At 39.5% G+C, this 26222-nt stretch overlaps 1 protein-coding gene across 1 annotated transcript; it reads left to right on the top strand.

The window, feature by feature from the left end:
• Positions 1-269: 269 nt before the first annotated feature.
• Positions 270-15205, top strand: LOC124281048 (solute carrier organic anion transporter family member 5A1-like). The gene is made up of 7 exons (XM_046717057.1): positions 270-522; positions 634-873; positions 1732-1818; positions 3143-3307; positions 4028-4193; positions 5883-5986; positions 14910-15205. Exons 1-7 carry the CDS (start codon positions 270-272, stop codon positions 15203-15205), a joined length of 1311 nt encoding a protein of 436 aa, XP_046573013.1.
• Positions 15206-26222: the final 11017 nt, after the last annotated feature.

Genomic DNA, 26222 nt, shown 5'->3' with positions numbered 1-26222 from the left:
AGTTAGTGTAGCAAGTTGTTGCGAAAATAGGTGACACACACTCAAGCAATACACACGTGACAGCAGAGAAAACTCCTTACTGCTTGTGACACCATGTTTCGTTGTTTGTTCTATTCTCGGCGTACGAAGCAATGGGATACAGTTACTGATCACACCCTAACTGGTTGTACGTTGACGTTTTTCAGACCTGTTCAGAATACATAGTATAATGTTTTTCATTTTTTTTTAACAACACACTCATATCTCCTTTGACATTCCAGGCATTAATAATGGGGAAGAACGATATGAATATGGACACGACTGTTGAGTCTGGAGGACGTCGATGTTTCCACAACATCCTCTGCTTCACTGCCGTATTCAGTGTGTCGTCAATGGTGATGGAGTCAGTTAAGTTGTATACAGTGTCTCAGATCACAGCTCTAGAAAAGCAATTTGGGCTCAGCAGTACAAGAAGTGGTCTCCTCCTAAGCTGCAACGAAATCGGCTATCTCGTAGCTATTTTCTTCTTCAGCCATTTTGGGGGTAGACGTTTTATACCTAGGATCCTGTCCTGTGCATCGGTTGTCTATGGTATTGCTAGTTTAATTTTCGGTCTGTTACACTTCATAAATCCTGTATCCCTTCCCCGATTAGAGGACCAAGCCTCCAACTATTCCTCTCCACAAAGTGCCAGGCTATGTCAGGATTCCGTGCAAGAAGATGAGCAATGTTCAGATATCAAGAACCAGGCGACGGACAGCAGTCATTGGCAGTTCAACGTGTTTGCCGTGCTTATGGTGATACTTGGGTTGGCTAAATCTGCACGGTCTTCCCTGGGTCTACCGTACGTTGACAATAACTCCCGTGATAAGCAGCAGTCAAGCTTACTGACAGGTAGGTTTGCAAGTCGTACACGTGGTAAAAAGGAGGTCTGAGGGGAAACATTTTAAATTCAATATGAAATTATAGAAGAGTAAGAATTTTTGGTCGTGGTAAAACCATAAGACTTGTCCTGAGACTGTTCCATCATCATTCAAACTTTTGTGAAAGGAGAAAAGGGAGGCAAGTTTTCATGTCCAGGCTGAATCTCACGCCATAACTAGAAACAGACTGTTCAATTAGAGGTATTAACTGCTCGACAGATGTAAATAATAGGTCAAACTAACCGACGAACAAAGCAATATCAGGATATATGTTGTCAAGAAAGATGTTTTACATACATGCGTGACTACATACAACATTATGACCACGATACATTGAGCGCTATTCATTGAAAATAAATATCAATACTTTTTGGTAATGTGCACCGCTATGATATGGAGTTTGCTTATAAGACGAAGTAGAGAATGTGCAAGACGAAGTTCGTATAGGGTACGTAATGCATCTGGAAATAGTTGCGCTCTCGTGGTGGTAGAAGCTGTAGTGCATAGGCATGTAGTGCGTAACGTACGTGAGAAGTTGGTGCGTGCAGAGGAAGAGGAAATGGTGGGAACAGTGTGTCCAGAGTAGTGCATGTAGAGAAACTAGTACGTGTGGAGCGTAAGTGCGTGTAGTGCATGCATTTGAAAAACTGCATTTCCAGGAAGTAGAGTCCTTACTATAAACATTGGGCATGTGGAGTATGCAGTGAGTGAAAGGAAATTATTGAATGTCAAAGAGAAGTGCGTGTGGAGGAAGTGATACATGCAGATGATGCTGTTTAGATACAGGTAAGCTATTGATTCTATTGTATCTGTGTTCATGATCTTGCAGGTATCCTTATGACTATGGCGTTCCTTGGACCATTTCTTGCCCTCAGTCTTGGCGGCTTCTTTAGCGACATTCCAGTTGATCTCAGCGGTAGGTTTTGCGCTCAAATTGACAAAGGAATTGGATATATGATCTTCACACTTCCTAATTATTATCTAAGTTAACCAAGCGTATTCACTGTTATAGTATATTACACGCCCTCGGTAATTTCGCCATGCAATCGGAGTTTCATACGAAATATATGCCACTGTTTTATTTTTATTTCAAGAGTCCCATTTAGATAGCCTTCATCCAGAGTGGATAGGTGCATGGTGGATCGGGTACCTGGTCTTTGGATGTGCAGCCCTCTTTATTGCTGTACCCCTTGGCTGCTTTCCGAGGCACATAAAGAAACCCTCAATCGAAGCCACTGCCACAACGAAATCACTGAAAGACGATATAGTGGGTAAGTCACCGATTTACCTATGCTATACGAAAAAACAAGACATCTGGTACAGTAACTTGCAACATGACAGAACTGACAAATATGACCCGGACAGATCGACTTCATGCAAGGCACAAATGGTGATAAAATGGAATCCTAGGTCTATGATAATTAAATTGAAGGACATTATGGCGATGTGGCAGTGTCTTCCTTAGTACAATATGTGTGATGATGTTACATTGTTCAGCTCATTCATGTCAATCACCCTACAACGTCTAATGCTGGCACTTCGATATTCGCTGCATGTTATACACTAAAAGATGCCTCTCAACCATCATCTTTACACATCTACCAATAATAATAATATTATATTAGTTTTGTAATGCGCCAACTCCAGGGACTTAGTGCATGCTCATAGCGCTACACAAAATTGAAATACACTGCAGTAGAGATGCTGCGTTTTCACTGGTAATTTAATCTTTATAGAACTTTTGGAAAAGATATGTCTTTAGGCAGCCTCGAAAGATTGACAATGATTGGGATTTCTTTATTCCCAAGGGAAGATCGTTCTACAGAGTTGGGGCCATGTAAGCAAATGATCTCTGTCCATGTTTTTTTTAGGCTGGTTTTGGGTACTTTAAGAAGTAACTGATCAGCAGATCTTAGAATGTTTATATTTCTCCTCGAATTGTGTCAGATAGGTAGCAGCAGTTTGATTGACACACTTATATGTCAAAGTAAGTATCTTGTATTGGACTCGAGCTTGGACTGGCCGGGGCCAGTGTAGGGAGGTTAGCACTGGTGTTATACTTCACAGCCCTTTCAAGCACTTTAGAAAGGAATGTTGGGTTTGACACAGGTCTGTAGTTACTGAGGGTAGACACTTACTGAATGCATCTACACACGGACATGCCATATACTCAACAGAGAGTTGGCAGCTACAATGTTCCAAACACTGTATTAATCTCTTATTTGTCTTTGTACCCACAGACATGCCGAGATCGGTATTACGGATCTTGAAGAACCCAGTAGCTGGCAGTCTCATGTTGGGAAACGTCTGTCTTTCGTTCTTCGTTGGAGGCTATGTAGGATTTGCTCCTAAATACATCGAGACCCAATTTGCTACGTCAGCATCTAGGGCGAACTTCATAATGAGTAAGTAGCGATGTCGTGACCTTTAAAAAAAGAAAAGCGATGTGTACAAGGCCTTTTGCTGGTGCGTGATGTTCATGAGCGAGGAGGAAACAGTTTTATTTAGAGTGTTGCGCCATACCTCCAGGTAGTAGTTTGTATTGTCCTGTATTGCAAAGTGTTATGTCTTGATTCTTATGTCAAGCTGAAATACTTTTGAAAATACTGGGGATATTCAATAAAAAGCTTATAAGTTAAAACGCCCGCTCGTCACGCTGAAGCATAGGGTTCGATTCATGGGTACAATGTGCGAAGCCCATTTCTGATGTATTTTTAACACTTAAATGTTCAGCAACAGAGACTATACTAGAATAACCTGGGAGGTCTTGACATGTCCTCACCCTTCTCGTTTCCCAGTCTAAATATAGTATAGCACGCCACTACGCCCTTTCTTCTTCATCTTAACAGAAGCAATGAAACACAAATACAACAATTTTCTACATGTACTGTCACATAACAAAAGACTGGTTCAGTGTAATCAAGGGATCCAACGTATTGATTCTGGTTGAGAAGGGTTCTTTTTCTGTGAATCTGATGGCTCAAAAGAAAGACTTCGCAGTACGGGTATGTGAGCAGAATTACGTGATTATTTGAATGTACAAAAACACCATTGATTCTTTTTAATTGAACTTCACAGCTGCAAATCGGTATGTGTTGAAGGTATACTTGGGCTGTTGTGGGCAGTGTTTGGCACTTTACTGGGAGGCATTCTCACCAGCCGACTCAGACTGACTAACAAGGGATGTATGAAGCTCACGACCATAGTGATGTTCACTGGAACTGCCCTCTATTGTCTCACGTTGGTCTTTGGCTGTGACAGCCAGAACATCAAAGGTCTAGGTGACAGCAGGTAAGAGGAAGTTGTAAATATTTAACGTCACACCGGTAATATTTCAGCCATATCGTGACGAGAACAAATTTGACATTGAAATGGAATACGTGTATATTGTAAAACCTGTCGTCAAAGGACAGTAAAACAACTAGACTATCTCAGTTAGAATTAAAAAGGAGGGAAAGGGTTACAGTGTATATGTGTTAGTTGTCATAATCCTGCACCAAGGGCCCAGGTGACAGCAGATAGGTGAAGCTTGTAAGAACCAGAAAATGTCGATGTGGCATATGTGACAGCCAGGACCCGGTTGTATCATTCCTTTATTAACTAATGTCAACACTAAACCCTAATGATACATTACTTAATTAAGAAATACACTTCGCTCTACCACCATGTATAGTGTAATAAAACACACTTTTGCCCTGAACTATTATAGTTAAAGCACGAGGACGCTTGCGTCGGTGACCTAAATTAAGAATCCTCGCACAGGGCTAACTGGCGCACTGTTCTATTGATGTGTCTGCCCCCTACGTTAAGACGAACGTTACCAGAGAAAAACAAATGATAACAGTTTGATGACGGTTTACGTTCGGATTAAATATCTTCTCTGAATTATTTTAATTACATCTGTCATTAACGTAAACCATATGGGGCAATATGAACGTTGCATTTCTACTACCAGCGTAAGTTGAGATCAGTACATCCAGAGGAAGTTGAGTAGTCAAGCGACATTCCACAATTGCATTGTGGGAATGTAAACATTACGAACGTTACCGTGTCGCTGAAAACTTGTTAGTCGAAATGACACATTTTAAACGTCGTAAAACATAAACGTAATGTTTCCACCAGTGATGTTAGCTGCGTGAAGCAACAGCAAACCAAGAAACTGGATGCAACGGTGTAGTTTACTGTAGGAGGCCGTACGAGGCGATGACAACTGACATGCATCGTGACGTCGCTTACATTGTGACGTAATGTAAAATGGTTTGATTACGAGGGGGCACACTAGAATGGCGCAGTGACGGGATAACGTCATTCAATTGTTACGTCATCAAAAAACTATACCTTTATTGTCTGATAATGTATTTTTTTTTCGATTGTTCTAACCGCTAGGCATCTTAGAATGTACGTTCAATGGCACGTTAATGCTTCATTAAAGTTTGATACAACCGGGTCCAGGGTGCCGTTGTACAAAACAACCTTAGCACTAAGACTACCTCAAGTCTATGTTAAGGTATGGGAGTTACGGCCACCTTAGCGCTCAGATCGCTTTGTACAACGGCACCAAGAAAATTACAGTTGAGGAGTGCTGCCTACAACCGAACATGTATGGTTATAGTCATATGGTTTAACGAAAAGACAAAGTATATATTCACACAACCTGGGTTGGCTGATATCACCAGACCATGAGTGATGTCTCGGGGTGAAACTGTCAGTTTAACTAGGCTATCAGTTGTTTCGTTGGCACAAGTGTCATTTGCAACAACGTATTACACGTAGTTACGGTTGTAGTGAATTACACACACAACAATTAGGTGTATTTTTTTTCTTTCGTTGAAAGGTATAATTCAAATACGTCTGCATTAAACATGTTGACCATTGTTTTGTCGTCTCGGTACACAAACAGAAAAACTTCACACCATCTAGGTAGGAGCCTTACACTATTTTCTATGAGAGATTGACATTGGCATTGATTGTAAATTTCAGGTCTTCCATGGTCAACGGTACTCCTTGCATCTGTGATGCAACTGAGTTCATGCCTCTGTGTGGAGTTGACGGGGTGACGTATATCAATCCCTGTATTGCAGGATGTCAGTCACAGAATTACACAGTAAGTACCTCTTCCCTTACTAGTCACCATGTATGTCAGGATGCCAGTCACAGAATAGCACTTAGGGTATCTCAAGGAATGCTCATGGAATGGCAGTATTGGTAATTTCCGTGTTCACTCAAACCAGATATATACTTTAATGATACTATTTCTAAGCATTTTACGTCTGTATTGTATGCCCCAGACTGGTGTTAGAATGGACTCAGCTGGCCATGCCACGCCTTGTGTGTTATTGTGTTGCACAAATTACATCAACGTTTAAAATGTTTTGTCAAATATCTTGGCCAAATTGTATTTCCTAATTTTGTAATTTGCCAAGAGTCCTGTGCCCAGAAGGCGGTGGCTCGTGGGCAAATCTAGTAGAATAATTAATCATCATCCAGGTACCCCCGGGTATTCCAGGAGTTGCAAGTTGGACATCCTCTTGTTATTAGCATTGTCTTTGTGATACTCCATGGTGGGTGGGGTGCTCGGATGATGGACCATAACAAACAACCACGGAATCCCAAACCCCCTAATATATTAACGTCCACTTGACAACGACGATGAACAGCGACCTTCGAACTCTATCGATAACTGGTCACGTGTCTTGGTGTTGGAGACTCCTAATAAAACGCCTCTGAAGTTACGCCCACTTGAAATATCAGATTAAGACCTAAAACTAGCAATTTATCATAAACAATTTTTAAACATGCAAGAATGCAATATAAAAATGGGCTATAGATCGCCAACAACAGAAGGTAGATCACCATACTAGAGACCATGGGGACTTAAAGTACTTTTGCTACCTGCATGGTCTCGAGCTGGATTTATTCCATCCCTTCAGATGTTAGCGATTTTGAGCAAATTAGCCATGGATTAAACGAACACATATTCTGCGATTTAAAAACATAGTGCGATTAAATAGACTTTGAATGACGTGGTTTTACGTACCCTCTCAGGGGGACAAATACTTTACACAACTTTAACCCTTTTGAGGGTACATCAACACACAATCTCACTTATCAATGTATTCGACCATACATTAAATAAGTTATTACATGTATATACAACACATATAAATCAAAATTTGTGAAGCATATCAATTTCTTGTAAAAGCTAAACGAGAATTTATGCTAAAAAGATCCTTTATAGAAATATTTATCCCTTTTGATGGAAAAATCCACACAATCAAGCAGGACATGCTTGACTGTAATTCTTTCATCAAAAAGGATACGAAATGGAGGATCTTCACCTTTCAACAAATATTCATGCGTATAACGTGAATGGCCAATACGACATCGTCGTAAGACGACCTCCTCAAACCTGGACTGACAACCCAAGTAGGTATAACCGATAGTTTGTTTAATTTGATGTAATCTATTGATACCTACTTGTATGTCCCACTTCTTTTGCATCAGATTACAGATGTAAGATCTAATAAAGGGTTTATAGTCAGTGTAGGGCATCAGAAGTGGTGTCAAGAGATTTGGTAAGAGCTGCTTTTGCGCTCACGTTCAGGTGCACTGCTACTCGAATGTAACAAGAGACAACAAGCGTCAAACCTCATGTCACCTTAAACATTTGTGGGCATCCTTGTTTCAGTCTCACTGAACGCTCAGTACCGGCAAGGGCATAGTCTGAGACATGAAATGCTTGTTGACTGATATGACAGAACTAGATATTGTATCTAAAATGAAAGACCAAGGAGTTACATATGTCAAAAACTTCACCACGAAACAACGAAACTGTTCAAACTAACACCCTAATCATTTTTCATTCTCTTCCCCGAATCCCCCAAAGTCGATCAAGGCAGGTTAATGCAATATTGCAGTCGACATGTATATTGAGGGCGGTGGGGTAGCCTAGTGGTTAAAGCGTTCGCTCGTCACGCTGGAGGGAAGGGTTCGATTCCCCACATGAATACAAAATTTGAAGTCTATTTCTGGTGTCTCCCGCCGTGATATTGCTGGGATATTGTTAAAAGCGGAATTAAACCCAACTCGCTCAGTCAACATCTATATTCGTATCCTTTAAGGTGTTATAGATGAAAAGAATACGATCATTGTGCCAACTTGCCAAAAACATATGATTACTCTGGTGATACGTCCCATGTCACAGAAGACTGTGACAGCAACTTTAACAATTGCACAAACTGTTCCGGTAGCTATTCTTCCTTTTCTAAAGACTGTAAAATGTTGAAAAACAAATGGAAATTAACAGAATTAAAATCACACAAAACATTAGCAAATGCAGAAAAAATGAATATATAGTGCCGAACATGCATCCGTCGTCAGGAAACCCTCTGATATCATGCCAAAGGTATATCCATATATCCACTTCGTCAGTAAACTGCCAAACAGGCTTGACTCCAGGCCCTCGTGTCTTTGCGAGGATTAATGATTAAAACAATATTGATTTTGAGATGATCCACGACTCGAAATGCTTCACAGTATAATACATAATGACAAGGCCGGACACTTCGGTGTACCCCACCGGCCTGCTTTGCCGATCGCTACACTAGCATCGCATGCTGTCGATTAAAACTTGATGTAAACATCATGATGGATGATTGGCCTACCCGAAGCAAGCCCTGTGATTGGGCAACGCTTGTAAAATCTGCACATTCTTCACGGGGATTTTAACTTTCATCGACTGCTTGACTTGGAAATGTAAGAATTCTTTTTTCCAGCAATGACTTCTCAAAAGACAGCATCAGTTGTAAATGTCTTCTGAGCAAGCATCAACCAACCAGAGGGCTTGCGTCGACCACACCCCCGTTTTCTGCGGATATATCGTCATCCATTTGTGTCAAGATCGTTTAGTTGAGAATCAAAATCGGGTTTCAATCGAATTACAGAAATAACAATAAAGAATTGGTAGGTGTCATGAATGGTGATCGATAAGCCAATGATCCATGATTATGTTTACATTAATTTTTAATCAATTGCATGCGATTTTACCGTAGCGATCGGCAAAACTGGGGTACTGGGGTACTGTGCAGCATTTCGAGTCGGGGGACATCTCAAATTTATATATATTATTTTTTAAATCTTTAATCCTCGCAAAGACACGAGGGTATGTGGCTTGACTGGGGTAAAAAGTACCAACCATCCAATCGTCACACCCGGACGTTGTATTCAAAACTTCAGAATTATGTTTAGGCGCCCAGATACTCTCTACAGCTCAGACACAGGCATCTAGTCAGGATTCATCTTCATCTGAAGAACATTCATCTAAATCCGCTGAAGAAACTAGATCTGAAACAATTTCGGAAAACGTTGTGACAAAAAAGTGGAGATCACTCAAAAGGTTCAGAAAATCGCGTTCAATTATTGGTATGATGGTTCACTTGAGGATATGGATGTGTCAGATAACATACACCATGGAGCACATAGTTTGTCGTCCTTGTAGGAAGAAAGTGAAGGGTAGGTCCCCTATTAATCTGCCCAAAAGTTTCTTCTAATAATATCAACAGGACTATTTTCAATGAATTACATATATTAGTACAGGATCTTACACTGTCAACATTCTGTCTGCAGGAAACGTATCTGAAAGAGAGAGAGAAGTTCCGTTCAAAGATTATCATTAATTTTTCTCCTCCGGGGAATAGGGCCGCTGGAGGATCTTCTATCCTTGTTATGACGTCATCCACAGCCCGGTTACTCTTAAAACTAATCTGCAGGCTATGACAGTACGACTTACTCTTAACGTTGCTTTTGCATTATTCTCGCTATATATTCCGCCTTTATCGGCACTTCAGCAAACTGCTCTCAGGTCTCTCTTGATCAACTTCCCAAATCCTGTTTAATTTTATATCACAATTGTTAGCAAACAGGTATTTCAAGGTTCGTGTACGATCCACCTTGTCTGACTTTCACGATCAAGATCAGGGTGTACCACAAGGCAACATATTGCTAGTAACGCTGTTTAGTATAAAAATAAATAGTATAAAATTTTTGTGGTTGTACTCTTCAGGGGCGACTGAGGTACTGTAACATTATTGTCCCCCTGAGAGGGTATATAAGTCCACATCATTCAAAGAATACCCATATCTATCATCGTTTTTAATCGAAGTGTCTTTGTAGATCTTAGATATATGGCTAACCATGCATGCAATCGCTAGCAGTTGAAGGGATGGTAGAAATCCTGCTGGAAAGCCGTGCAGGGAGCAGAAATATTGTAAGTCCCCACGATTACTTGTGTGGTGACCTCACTTTAGTTGCTCGCGATCTCTAGCCCACTTTATACCGTCAGTGAATAGTGTAATGTTTTATCTTCACAAATTAGTTTTAATAACATCTTAGATAATCTAGTAGTTGTACTGTCTTTCGATGACAGCATTTTATAAAGTAACTATATGAGTGAGTGAGTAAACAGTTTACGTCACATCGGCAATAGGTCAGCCGTATTGTGACGACAGAAAGTCATCATTAAGATAATATATATAATATATATATGTATATTGCCGATGTGACCTAAACTATTTACTCACTCACTCACTCACTGTATTGTATGCCGATCATATTCCAGACATACACTGGATGCAGCGAGATTCCTGGTGACGAGGGCACAGAGGGCAGGTGTCCGGCAGACTGCCCCTACCTTTATCCTTACATCGTCGTTGACCTGGTGGCCGGCCTAGTGGCGACAGTTTCTATAGTCCCTATCATCATCACCTTAATGAAGTAGGTGTTTTCAATTACCACACATTGGACTCTATCATACCACGTCTAATTCATACCAGTATGCGGGAGTTTTAAATATATATTTATGACTATATACATAACTTCCGATAAACAAAATTCGCCCAGCTTCTGTGCTCGCCTCGCGCAGGTTTCGTTTTAATATTCTGCATTCCATTTTTTAGTAGTACCCGGTGGCCGATTTGTCTTGGCCTGAGTTTTAGGCACTCCCCATTTGGGAGGGGACCAATCACTCTGGTTAAACGGACGGGGGTACTTGGTCGTACGGAAGATGATTTCGGCCAAGAATATATATTTACTCGTCCTTTTGTCAAATTGAGTGAGTTAATATTTAACGTCACATCGGCAATATTTCAACCATATCGTGACGAGAACAATTTATACAATATAAAAATGAAAACATTGTGAAGAGTTAAACCTGTCAACGATGGACAGTAAAAATCCTAGAGTATCACAGATATTAATATAAAACTAGAATGTAAATCTAAAACATTTTAAATGAAGAAGACAGTACAATATAAAACACGGGCTATAGATCGCCTAAACTGAAGGTAGAACACCACACTAGGGTCCATGGGGACTTACAGTACCTTTGCTACCTACATGGACCCAAGCTGGATCTATATCAACTCTTCAGCCATTGGTGATTGTAGTCAAACCTAGCCAAAATTAAAATGACAAAAATACTACATTTAAAAGGCTGGTAAATTCAAATTTCCTTTGAATGTTTTGGGACTTACGTACCCTCTCAGGAGGACAATAATTTTACAATACTTCAACCCCCTTTGAGGGTACAGCCACTAACAATCTGAGTTACTAATCTAAACTACAAATAATAAATATTATTTACAGATCAGTCAACAAATCTAATTCTGTAAAAAGAAGAAAAAGTGTTTTTACAAACACAATATGAAGAGAGAAGGGTATATTTTTGTTTTCGAATTGTATCAATAGATGTGAATGTCTTAGGTATGGGTCTAGGAGTGAGTAAAACTAGCAGACAGCGAGAAGCTCAGCCCCTCAAGCCATGCATGCCAGTTTGGGCTGGATCTGCCAATGATTTATTTATTATACGTTCGTGGCAGGTTAATAAACATTTGTCTTTATCTTTCTATTAATTTAATGAAACCCTAAGTATAAAACGTCAGTTAAAAGAAATACCCAGTTTTGACGATCCCCAGGAACGGATTCATGTGGTGTGAAGGGCACAATAGCTGTGAAAATCATATGTATGGACAAGTAAAAGTCGGTGAAATATGCTAAGCGTAAACGAGCAGTATATAACGTGTATATCTTTACACAGGTTTCAACAGTTACAACATTGCATACGTTATATCTGTTGCACTCTGAAATATTCGCCAGGAATAAAGTTAGCTTTAGTCATGAAAAGAATATCGACAAAATAGTACATTATGTCCCCTCTCGTCAATATTGTTTGCTTCTTTACATGATAAATGAATCATAAAATATATGTTATTTTATTCGAGTATCTGGACCTGCTCTAAGGATTTTCGTCACACTGAAATCTGTGGATCCGGCCCCATTGCTGGCACTCTCCATTAACGCATGCAAATATACGAAACAGATCAAAATAGGGAATTAGAACAGAGAAAACGTTTTGGAAGGTTTAATGAGACCTTAAAAATCTTAACTTTGAGCAAACAACTATTGAGCATAAGTCCTGTGAGCTCTTTCAAAGCTTGGTAAAAAGATAAGGCTCTATTGTATCTCAAAAGTTGTGAAATGTGAACACCAAAGGCTAAGTTTTAGGAAAATTGCTCGACATAACACCAAAGCTGACCATTCGATTGTTGAAATAATACCTTTTTTCAACGTAATGCCCTTAATAACACAGAAATTAAGAAAGTTAGAACTTTAAAAAATCCCAATTTTGATCAAATCGTATTTTAAAATATGTTTGACAAAAAGCGTTACTTTTGTAATCCTAAATTCAGATACAAATCCCTGGTCACACTCCCCGAATATAGGACCTAATGAACTGTCAGTATTTATGTACATCGGGTCAATCTGCCAGAAAAGGAAACTAGTGGTGACAAAATTATGTAAACAGTGATTCTGCAGTGTGCCTAATCTGTTAACGTGTATTGCAAAATAGCATCACTATTTGGAATTACAAATTGAATATATTTTCCTAAATCTGTTATATTCGTTTATTCAAACGACTTATCATGAATCCTTGTTATGTTTTTACGGAACTGTGTATATTGTGTACAGATATAGTTCATACAGTCATAACGTTTATCAGTGTTTACTAGACAGCAACCTAAAACGACTTCTAGATACCCCAAAAGGCCGATCAGACTTCCTTCGCATTAACATTTTGTGTAACGTCAGATTTTGATGTGGCATTGATTCTGTGGAGGGTCGAAAGTTTGGTGTGGTCGACAAACCAGTTGATTCTTGTTATTTTATACTGATGCCGGTAACAACTTATCAGATTCAGTTGAAAAAACAAGACGTAGGGAATTAAAAAACGAACATATATATATTATAGTAAGTAATGGAAAATGTAATTTATGAAAAGTACGACATAGGATACGTCACCTTATCGAGAACAGCTGTTATCATCTCTCTTTGGCAGGATTTCATGAACGCATGCTTTTCAGATTTCTTGGTCTATTTTATTGTGACGTACATTTATTACAAGGCATTTTATCAACATTAAGGCAAGGGCAGATGGATGGTTTCGTTTCCCTTACATACTTTAGAATTGGTCATGTATATGTATATTTTTATTATATATTGACTGATTCGTTTTTGTTCTAATAAAGGACTGTGCATCCGAGGGATAAATCCATGGCTGTCGCTTTAACGGCTTTCTTAGACAGTGTTGTCGGTAAGTAAAGGAATAGCATGCGGCGGCCGCTTATTGTGTTGATTTGTTGTTTAACGCAACACTTAGCAATATTCCAGCTTTATGGCGGCAGTCTCTATATAATCGAGGCTTGGCCAGACAATCCAGTGATGAGCATCGATCGACATAATTGGGATACGATGACATGTGTCAACCAGGTCAGGGCGCCTGACCACGCAATCCCGTTAATCGTCTTTTACAACAAGCCTGGTATGCTGAAACCAATTCAAACCAGGATCTTCACGGGTTGCCATTATGGTTTCTCTTATGACTACCATCATATTTTATAGAAACTAAGGAACCAGATTAATGCCTCAGTCTAGAAAAAAATCTACTTGTATGATCTTTACATACCCGTAGACTACAGGTAACTTTACGTATATGATATCATAATCTACTTAGGAAGGTATCATCCGCTGTCGAATTATCCACTTAGTAACCATATCTTCTTGAGTAAACAATAACAGTTCCGAGTCTGTTTTGTGTAATATCCATCTAAATTAGTAATTTTATTCATTTTCAACCATGATGTGTCTTTACTGAGGGACGTTGAACAAAGTAACTCTTTACATCCACATCGGGTTTACATTGCAGGGCCGGCTAAAATGATATATAATCGGAAATAAAGTCGATGAGAAAAAAATGATTATCGATATGAAAAGTGACCTGTGAAGGTCCGGGTTAGAAGTTTCATCTTCAGTAACCCATGCTTGTCGTAACAGGCGACTAACGGGGTCGGGTGGTCAGGCGCGCTGACTTGGTTGACACATGTCATCGGTTCCCATTTGCGAAGATCGATGCTCATGCTGCTCATCACTGGATTATCTGGTTCAGACCCGATTATTTACAGACCGCCGCCATATAGCTGGAATATTGCTGAGTGCGGCGTAATACTAAACTCACTCACTCACTCACGATATGAAAAGTGTGTTATCGATAATATCGATCTTACAATAACTTTTGTGACAGAAAGTTTCTCACACAGACATACAAATTTAGAATTTGATCATGGTCTGCTTCTAAAATATGTTCAAGACGCTGTTTTGTTAGTAGTCCCTGCAAAACATGCCACAACTCACTCACTCACTCACTAGTAGTCCCTGCAAAACATGCCACAACTCACTCACTCACTCACTAGTAGTCCCTGCAAACCATGTCACAACTCAAGAGTCATGTTATATTTGGAAATTTTGCTCAACGTTAAGTCCCCGATATTTATCGATAATCGATCGATATTTAGTTTGGCTCCGCCAGCTCCACTGCATTGATGCAAAATGGCAATATATATAGTAAAGTGTTTTCGTTATGATTTTACGTTCTCATAATGAATCCTTCTTCCGTAGGTTACCTTCCATCACCTATCGTTTATGGAAAGGTCATTGACACCACGTGCACTCTCTGGGAAACAACATGTGGCGAGGTCGGCGCATGTGCAGTGTATGATCTCCCAAGCCTACGGTATCGTGTGAAAGGGATGGACACGGGACTTTCTCTGCTGTCGTCAACTGTTTTCCTTGCAGCTTTTCTTTTTCTTAAATATGATGTCGGTAAGACGAACCCTGATTCCGATGCATCACCGACCCAGCCTGAAGCAGCTGAAGATACAGAGAAACCCGATGTCCACGTCGCACAGTCTTAAATAGACCCAGACGGTATCAAAACTGGGGTTGCTTCTTGGCGCATATGAAATGAATGTTTCACCTGAAAGATACCGAATTGTGTTCCTGTGTACAGTATGCACATACATGTGTATCTCTAGTCCTCTGTATGGTTCGGACTTCAGATCACTCACAATTCTGATTCCTGTGGATGTCGACCTGGCCATAGCTTCAATCAAAAACTATCGATTTCATATAATTACATATTTTTAGTCAATAATAAGCGTAAATAATGAAATATAGTTGATGTTCTTTTAAACATCTCATTTTCGATATTAGTTCCATTCTCTGAAAAATATTTGGGCGTTGTGTGGCCCGTCCATGTTCATTCTGTCAGCTTGCGCTTTGTTCTCCTAGCTCTTTGTCTTTCCTTTGGTGGAAATGTAACGCTGCAAGATTGTGATAGCTGAAATAGTAAAACTGTTTAGTTTATACCAGATACTTCGATCTAGTACTCTACTATACTTATACTTCAACCCGTGAAGATACGGGTTAGAATTGATCTTCAGTAACCCGTGCTTGCCGGAACAGGTGACTAACGGGATCGGGTGGTCAGGCTCGCTGACTTGGTTCACACATGTCATCGTATCCCAATTGTGTAGAACAATGCTCATGATGTTGATCACTGGTTCAGATTCGTTTATTTACAGACCACCGCCATATAGCTGGAATATTGCTGAATGCGGCGTAAAATTAAACTCACTCACTCACTTATACTTCAATCAGTACCTATTTTGTTCTGTATGTTCAGACCAGTTCTGGTTATGTATATGGCATATTGCATGGCGCAGCAAAAACTCGCTCACTCACTAACCCACTGATCCTGTTTAGGATTGCATTGAGATTTAAACATATTTAATTTTATGCATGAAATATAAATATGGTTTTTATGGCTCCGCGAATGAAGAATGTCAAACACCGTTCAGCAACGTGGTATCCCACCGATTACAATCTACCAATTACAACCTTGACCTTCATCTTTGTCATTCCGAAAAGCCCGTAAACTGAGATGATCCTTGTCATAAGTGATTCACAATGCTGTTTACAGAGCATATATTACTCCAATCCCACTACAGCCTTTTTCTACTGTGAATTTTAATCCCCAAATCCCCTTTGTAGTATTAGTTTCCCTTTGGTCGCGCCATTGATTGTTCATATGTATATGTGCTAAAGGCGGCTAAATACGTGTATCCGTGGTTAAACAAATGTCAAGTTTAAGTGAACTGTTCTTATAGCTCGATAACTTGGACAACTGCTCAAGGATGGTAAGTTATTGGTATGCGGAATGCTGGCATGTCATTGAGGACTATTGCAAGAAATGTTGGCCATCATCCATCGGCTATCAGACGACAGTCCTGAAAACATCAACAAACTATAGTCCGTTTGGCTCAAAAGCGGACCGATGAATTGCAATCTAACTCGAAAACTACTAAACATATAATACTCAATGAAACACTGATCATAATCAAAACATCAGACCAACTCTGATATTTTTGCAGAATTTATGTCCTAAAATAATAAAAAAGTTGTTTAAGAAACTATCATTAAAATTTTGACAAAGTTCACTATTTGTTACGAGGGAGGACTGTAAAGAGAGTAACACCCAGGTGCACAAGTGCCGACAAAGTTATTGATTCATTTACCTGTGCTGTACGGTCTCCATCCTTTCTCGCACACCTGGCTGTTCCGCTCTTTGCACCCCTCCCTCGTAACAAATAGTGAACTTTGTCAAAAGTCTAAGGATTGAAATCGCCACACCTCAGCACCATATACACGAATAGGACTACTTTTTGTGTAAAATGTTTTTTAACGAAACAATAATATCTATTCTGTCGACATGTCCAACACCGCCATATAGCTGAATTATTGCTGAGTGCGGCTTTAAACAACACTCAAACATGTCCCAGTAAATGAAGAAATTTAGTGAGAAGGACGTGAGATGATTTGGGGGTGAAGCAGATTTCAAAATTCCAGTTAGTCCTGAAGGCTATTTTATCTCAAACGATTCTAGACAATTTTTAAGATCATTCTACACTGTTCTCAGAGCTATAGGGAAATAGTTATAGGGTTGTAGCACAAGTTTAAACATTCCGACCCTCACTGACTCTACAGGTGCAATGTATAACAAGTAAAACATTGTTGTACTACGTTTAACGCTGGCTCATAACCGTCCCTAAAGCCGGGGTTACACTATGTTCCCGGCGGCCACGGCAGCCCCGTTTCGCCGAAACGGGGACAAAACGGGATGGACGTGAGACAACGTGCGGGGACTGAATGAGCAAACGTGACAGTCAATGATTGCCGTGGATTTTTAAACTGTTAAAAAATTTGCCACGGCAGTCACGGTACTAATGAGAAACCTAGTATGCCGTAGTAAAACGGGGGGAACGCAACAAAACGTGACAGCACGTAATAGGCCGTAACAAACATGTAGACGGTCTGTAGTGGGACGGGAGGCATGTGTATTTCCCGGCATCTCACAGTCCTTTCAAGTTTTGTCACGTTCGGCCACGTTTGTTTGGCGTTTTGTCAAGGTTGTTTTACCCTAGTTGCGGCACCCTTGAAGAGCAACCTCCTCGTGGTGGGTCCTGGGTAAAGCTAATAGCTCGTTTTTCACATATGTCTTAGCTGAATGATTATATATTTGAATTACAAATGAGCAACTCCAGTTTTGTAATTTGCCTAGAGTCTTATGCCCAGTAGGCGGTGGCTCATGGAGCACTCTGGTGGAGTAATTACTTATGATTATTCTGCTTGAGTACATTATCCCTGTATCCTTGGTGCTGCAAGTCGGGGTTTTAGCATTGCCTGTATGACACTCCGTGGTGGGTGGGGAGCTGGGATGGTGAAACTATACACCTCAACATGAAACTTGAAACCCCCATGAAGAAAAAACGTCAACTTGATAATGACCCGGGTACAACTGACAGTTGTAGGCCATCCAAACAAATAGACTGCTGGTCACGATTCCTGGTAATGAACCCGTTTATTATGTCTAAAGCAGTGTATGGTAGAGCAGGAGATGCCAAAAATATCAACAGAATGAGTTCTGGATCGTTGCTCATAGAATGTAGCAAACGACAACAAGCAACCAACCTGCTTTCAACCAATACGTTAGCTGGATCTCCTGTTACAGTGTCTTTCCACAGGACCCTCATTTCAAGTACAGGTATTGTTAGGATAGAGGACATGACAGAACTTGACATCATGCTAGAACTTAAAGATCAAGGTGTCACGTATGTAAAACTATTTACTCGACGTCAGAACTCTGAAGTAATACCAACGAATACATACCTGTTCTCATTTGTATCTCCAACTGCACCAAACTCAATCAAAGCATGGTATTGTAATCTGCCAGTTGAACTGTACATCCCAAATCCGTTGAGGTGCTTTAAATGTCACACATTTGGTCACGGAGTCAATTCTTGCTTAAATCCTATAACTTGTGGCGACCAATCACACGTGACAGAAGACTATGAAAGCAACTATAAAATATGTGTCAACTGTTCTGGCAAGCATTCTTTATTACCCAGTATGGAAGAGGGAAATGGAGGTAAATAAATTTAAGCATACTCAAAACATTAGCTATGATGATGAGAAGAAACTCGTACCATCCTTCAATCAAAGTGAGTCTTATGCTTCAATTACCAAAAGACCATCTCCGACTACAGCCTCAGTAGATTTGCTGAGGGTTCAAAAGATGAGATCCAGCTATATATTAAGTTTGGATCCCTCGAAGATATGGATGTATCTGAACACATACATCATCGGACGGGGAGTTTATCGAATACAAAGCCGAGGTGTGGGAGATCGCCAATAAATGCTCCCAGATCATGAATCATTCGCAAAATATAATACAGTGGAACTGTAGAGGACTTAGAAATAATTTTAATGAAATCCAATTGTTAGTTAAGGATTTTAAACGGTTGGCATTCTGTCTACAGGAGACCTATCTTAAACACAGTTATACATTTGATTTAAGGCAGTACAAATGTTATTGTTCATTTTCTCCTCATGGGGATAAAGCGACTTGAGGATCTACTATATTAGTAAGACAGAATATCATTCATAGTGGTGTCCATCTAAATACCAATCTTAAAGCGGCTTACTTTGCACATTACGTTTACTTTGTGCTCTTTGTACATTCCACCGTCATCTGCTCTTCGACAAACTGATCTTCAGATTCTGTATGTTCAGCTACCTAAGCCCTGCATTCTCATGGGCGATTTGAACGCGCACAGCCCTCTATGGGGAATTACAAGCAATAAATGCAAGGTAATTGAGGATTTTATTTCTGATAATGATTTCTGTGTGTTTAATGATGAATCAAGCACCTATTTACACCCTGCTACCGGAACCTATTCTTCCCTTGATCTGTCCCTTGCAGATTCGAATGTTTACAACGAATTTGAATAGTCTTTTCATGATGACTTTTGTGGAAAGTGATCACTTCCCTACTATCCTAAACGCTATCAAACAGGGTGATGTTCCACCTTCCTCACGGTGGAATCTTCCAAGGCCAACTGGTTTTTGCTTCAAACAATTTGTGTGGAAAAATTAATAATTTTAAAGTTATATACAGCTCTTGAGCAAGCTCATGACACAGCAGCGGGTAATGTCAATATACATTACCAGCTAATGAAACACTTGCCTGAACCATGTCTGGTGACACTTTTAGATATATTTGACGAAATATGGACGTCTTGAAATTTTCCTCCTTCGTGTCGTAGTGCCATTGTAATCCCAATACCAAAACCTGGCCGGGATCATACTGACCCGTCTAATTACAGGCCAAACTCTTTAACGAGTTGTGCCTGTAAAACCATGGAACGAATGGTGAAAATAGATTAACTTGGTGTCTTGAAACCAATAACCTTATAACAGATATTCAGTGTAGTTTCAGGAAAAGTTGTTTAGAATCCTTTGTTAAAAATGCTATAGTAAATAAACAACATGCAATATCGATATTCTTTGATCTCGAGAAAGCATATGATACTACATGGAAGCATGGCATTTTAAGGATTTGTTAAAACTTGTTTCCAATTAGAAGTGGGGAAGGGATCAAACTTGCTCTCGATTTGTTAAAACTTGTTTCCAATTAGAAGTGGGGAAGGGGTCAAACTTCCCTCTTTCACTTATATAGGTCATTGGTGAGATCAAAACTTGATTATGGCTCCATCGTATATGGTGGAGCCTGTAAAAGCAACCAAAGACTATTAGATTCTGTCCACCACCAAGGTCTAAGACTTTGTCTTGGGTCTTTTAGAACTTTTCCTGTTGACAGTCTCTACGTTGAGGCCGATGAGCCATCACTTAACCAACTCCGTATGAAATTGTCCTTACAGTGTCTAACAAAACTATATTCTCACGAGTTTAACCCTGCATTTAAGTGTGTTTTCAATCCTCTTTATGAGGATATGTACAACAAAAAGTCTTCTCTTGTTCCGCCTCTGGGACAAACATTTTCTTTCAGCTGCTGACATTGAGCTCGAAAATATATCTTCTTCCCGTCTTCTTCCTTCTCCTCCTTGGCAATTGGTGTGACCAGAAGTTGACCTAACACTGACAACCTTTGAAAAGTCATAAACTAATGAATTACAATATAGAAGAGAATATAATCAATTAAAAGGTAAATATAATACATACAAATCCTTATTTACAGATGGGTCCAAGGATGATGGCGCAGTTGCTTGTGCCACTGTCATTGGATCCAGAACAATATCTTCTAGATTACCAAATAACAGCTCTATTTTCACAGCAGAAGCCAACGCCATATTAACCGCTCAAAATATATTTTAAAACATCCTAAATATAAACAATATATCACATTTTCAAACTCTCTTTCTTGTCTTCAGGCTATAACAAATCTCTCTTTAGTTGGTTTTAATTTTGATATTTGCTTCTTCTTTTTTTCATTCCCTTCACTTCCCTTTTTTCGCCGTCGGGTTCTTCGATGCGAGACAGACAACACGCACTAAGTTTCTTTTAGGGCATGTGAGTGAGTGAGTGAGTGAGTTATTATTTAACGTCACATCGGCAATATTTCAGCCATATTGTGACGAGAAATGTTTTATATAAATAATAAATTAAAGTTGCTAAAGAATCAGTCAGCGAAGGACTGTAAAATAACTAGAGTATCACAGATGGAGTCTAAAACTAGTATGAACATGTAAAACTATTTTATTTACGAAGACAATACAATATAAAAACGGGCTATAGATCGCCAACAACTGAAGGTAGATCACCATACTAGGAACCATGGGGACTTACATTACTTTTGCTACCTGCATGGGCCCTAGTTGGATTTACACCATCCCTTCAGCCATTGGCGACAGAAGAGAAATCTAGCCATAAATTAAAAACACACTTATTCTACGATTAAAAAACAGGTACACTTAAATTGACTAAATGTTTTGGGACTTACGTACCCTCTCAGGAGGACAATAATTTTACGCTACTTCAACCCCCTTTGAGGGTACAGCCACTAACAATCTCAGTTACTAATCTAAACTACCAATCTATTTACATCAGTTAACAAGTCGAATTCTTTTAAAAATGCAATAATTAAATGAGAACTTATATTACTAAAAAGATCCTTCATAGTTTGTGATTTGAAATAGATATCCCTTGTGATGGAATATTCAACAGTCAAGCAGGACATGCTTGACCGTGATTCTTTCATCACAAGGGATACAAAACGGAGGATCCTCACCTTTTAACAGATATTCATGAGTATATCTGGTGTGACCAATACGACATCGTCGTATGATGACCTCTTCAAATCTGGACTGACAACCCAAGTAGGTTTAACCGATAGTTGGTTTTATTGCATGTAATTTATTAATACCTGCTTGGGTGTCCCACTTCTTCTGCATCAGATCACGGATGTAAGTTCTAATGCAAGCTTTGTAATCAGAGTATGGGATAAGAAGTGCTGTCACAGATTTGTTGAGTGCTGCCTTAGCAGCAAGATCAGCCATTGTGTTCCCAGAAATGCCAACGTGGCTGGGTAACCAACAAAAGACGATGTCGCATTGGCCAGTAGCAAGCTCATTATACAATTCAATAATTTCTAATAAAAGTGGATGTTTACAAGAGATTTTTAATGGCCTGAAGGCAAGAAAGAGAATCGGAAAATATTATGTATTGTTTATGTTTGGGATGTCTTTGAATATATTTAAGAGCTGTTAATATGGCGTTTGCTTCTGCTGTGAAAATAGAGCTGTTATTGGGTAATCGAGAAGATATTGTTCTGGATCCAATGACAGTGGCACAAGCAACCGCGCCACCATCCTTGGACCCATCTGTAAACAAGGATTTGTATGTATCATATTTAGTTTTTAATTGATTATATTCTTGTTTATATTGTAATTCATTAGTTTCTGATTTTTTAAATTTGTCAGTGTTAGGTCAACCTGTGGCCTCACCAATTGCCAAGGAGGAGAAGAAAGAAGACGGGAAGGAGATATATTTCAAGCTCAATGCCGGCAGCAGAAATGAATGGTTTAATTCTGTGCCCAAGAGGCGGAACAAGAGAAGGCTTCTTGTTGTACAGAATCCTCATATAGGGGATTAAAGACACAGTTATATGCAGGGTTTGACTTATTGGAATAAAGTTTGGTAATATACTGTAAAGATAATTTTATACGGCGTTGTGTAAGAGATGGCTCATCAGCCTCGACGTAGAGACTGTCAACAGGTGAAGTTCTAAAGAACCAAGACAAAGTCTTAGACCTTGGTGGTGGACAGAATCTAAAAGTTTTAGGTTGCTTTTGCAGGCTCCACCATATACGATGGAGCCATAATCAAGTTTGGAACGGACCAGTGATCGATATAGTTGTAGTAGGGTAGCTTGATCCCTCCCACTTAGAATTGGAAACGACTTTCAACAAGTCAAGTGCCTTCAGGCATTTAGTTTTAAGGGATTTAATATGTGGAAGAAAAGTTAAATGGGAGTCGAAAATTAGACCCAGGAACTTCGCCTCCTTAACAACTTTGATGGGAGTGCCATTTAGAAACAGTTCAGGGTCTTTATGCGGTTTATATTTTCTACAAAAATGTATACAATTAGTTTTGGATTTAGAAAATTTAAAGCCGTTTTCAAGACACCATTTATCTATTTTGTTTAAACACAACTGCAGTTGTCGTTCAATAGTATGCATATTTTTACCACGACAAGAAATATTAAAATCATCCACAAAAAGTGATCCATCGATTGAATCACTTAAAACCTTTGATAAACTGTTGATCTTAATGCTAAACAATGTGACAGACAAAATACTGCCTTGTGGGACACCCTGATCCTGATTATAATGATCAGACAGGGTAGAACCCACGCGGACTTGAAATTGCCTGTCAGTTAAAAACTCGGATATAAACTGAGGCAAACGGCCTCGTAAACCAAAATCATGTAAATCTTTTAAAATGCCGTGCTTCCATGTCGTGTCATAAGCTTTCTCTAAATCGAAAAATATTGACACTGCATGTTGCTTGTTAATAATGGCATGACTCCAATCGAACTAAATGGTCAATGGTACTGCGATTTTTACGAAAACCACATTGAATATTTGTGATTAAATTATTTGATTCTAAGTACCAAGTTAATCTGTTATTGACCATGCGTTCCATGGTTTTGCAAACGCAACTAGTCAAGGAAATGGGCCTATAATTAGAGGGATCCGTATGATCACGTCCAGGTTTAGGTATGGGTACAACAATGGCATCACGCCAGGAAGAAGGAAATTGGCGAGATGTCCAAATGTCATCAAAATATTCAGTAGTGTCTCTAAACAGGATTCCGGTAAGTGTTTCAGGAGTTGATAATGAATGTTATCAGCTCCTGTTGCAGTATCGTGGGCTTGTTCAAGAGCAGTATGAAGCTCATGGATAGAAAAGATTTCATTATAGTCTTCCCCATTATCCGAATGAAAATTAATTTTGTTCTTTTCCTGCTGTTTTGGTATTTTGAAATTTAGGAACATAGTTAGACGAGGAAGAATGTTTTTTGAAGTGTTTCGCCCAGTTTGTTTGCAATATCAGATGTATCTGTTAACAATTGATCTCCAGTTTTGAGATGATGTATGCTTGATTTGGTACCCTTACCTTTAATTCTCTGGCTCATGTTCCATACCTTGGACATCGGCGTCCGTGAATTTATTTTCGAAACATACTGTTGCCAAGACTGGCGCTTGTTTTGCTTAAACGTTCGCCGTGCTTTAGCATTTAAAATTTTATATTTATTTAAGTTATGCACCATTGGGTGGCGACGGAAATAGTGTTCGGCTTTTTTCCGTGACTTCCTGGCTTGTTTGCATTCGTTGTTAAACCATGGTTTACGTATATGCGGATTTGAGAGGATTTAGGAATACATGCATCGGCTATTTTGTTTAGTTCATCAGAGAATAATTGCACTGAATCAGGAACATCAAGAAAACGATCAGGATTTAAGTTATCCATACACAGTAATTCGAACAAAGGCCAGTTAGCCTTGTTGAAATTCCATCTTGATGATGGAGGAACGTCAGCTGGACTTATTGTTTGAAGAATGGTCGGGAAATGATCACTGCCACACAAGTCGCTGTGGACCAACCATTCAAATTCATTAAGCAGACCTGTATCAGTAAGAGATAAATCTAGACAAGAGTATGTACCTGTACCAGGATGTAAGTATGTTTTCGAATTATCATTGAAGATACACAGATCGTTGTTAGAAATAAAATCTTCCAATATGTTCCCATTTCTGTTCGTATCAGAACTACCCCAAAGTGGATTATGACCGTTTAAATCACCCATGATGATACATGGCTTGGGGAGCTGGTCATAGAGAGTCTGAAGATCAGTCTGCTGAAGAGAAGAAGATGGTGGTACATACAGTGAGCATAATGTGAAAACAATGTTTAGAGTCAGTCTGACAGCAACAGCTTGAAGACATGTATTTAGGGGAACAGGGCTATGTATAACACCCCGTCTAACCAAAACGGAAGAACCCCCAGTAGCTCTAGGCCCTGGAGGAGAAAAGTAGTTATATGAATTATATTGTCTTACATCAAATTGATCTGTATTTTTAAGATAGGTTTCCTGTAAACAAAATGCCGATGGTTTTAAATCTTGAATCAGTAACTGTAAATCATTATAATTGTTCCTTAGTCCTCTACAATTCCACTGAACAATATTATTTGAGCAGTTCATGGAGGCTCAATGAGAGGTCGTACATTGGAGTGGGGTTTCCTCCCATGGCTAGGGAGCGAAGAATTGACCTCTATCTCCAAAGGTTCAAACTGATTTTGAACCTTTACTGAAGGTGTCTGAGAGGAAGGCACCTCCAAATGCTGGAGAGTTCTGGTCTTATTTTTTGATTGCTTTTTCTCTTTTTTTCCAATTTTTGATATGTTTGATTGTGCTGGTGTTGATTCCGGCACAGATTCTGGTTCAGATGAATGATCCATTGAAAGTTGTGATGCTACACGTTCTGTCTGGGAAGCTGAAGAAGATATATTTGACGGAGATGGAGAGATCTGATCATCGATAATGATTTTTTCATGAACCCAAGATAGGGATGTTTGACAGGCTGTTGAAGTCAGGGAAGGTCTGGAGGCAGTGGTACGAGAGGACACTGCATCTGAGTACAATATAGTTGAAGCAGTTGAGAGAGGAACAAGCTTTTTCGCTTCAACATAAGAAATATTGTTCGTGTGTTTGATTTTTTGAATTCTTGTTTCACGATCATATAATGGGCAGGATTTTGATGAGGCCAAGTGGTCTCCGTCGCAGTTCGCACATTTGATGTTATTTGTGCATTCAGAAGACTCATGAGCGCCTCCACAACGGGACAGACCGTGTTGTTACGGCAGAACTTGGACCCATGACCAAACTTTTGACATTTGAAAACATCGGAGTGGAGTTGGTACATATACCTCCACCCCAATGTTAAAGTATCCGGCTTTTATACACTTCGGAAGAGTCGAAAGTGCAAATGTAAACAGATAAGTAGTAAGTTTA

This window comes from Haliotis rubra, unplaced genomic scaffold, assembly GCF_003918875.1.
Source record: "Haliotis rubra isolate DU_JTF1 unplaced genomic scaffold, ASM391887v1 Scf279, whole genome shotgun sequence".
Lineage (NCBI taxonomy): Eukaryota > Metazoa > Mollusca > Gastropoda > Lepetellida > Haliotidae > Haliotis > Haliotis rubra.
The sequence above is the reverse complement of the archived record's forward strand: the minus strand, read 5'-3'. Positions and strand labels throughout refer to the sequence as shown.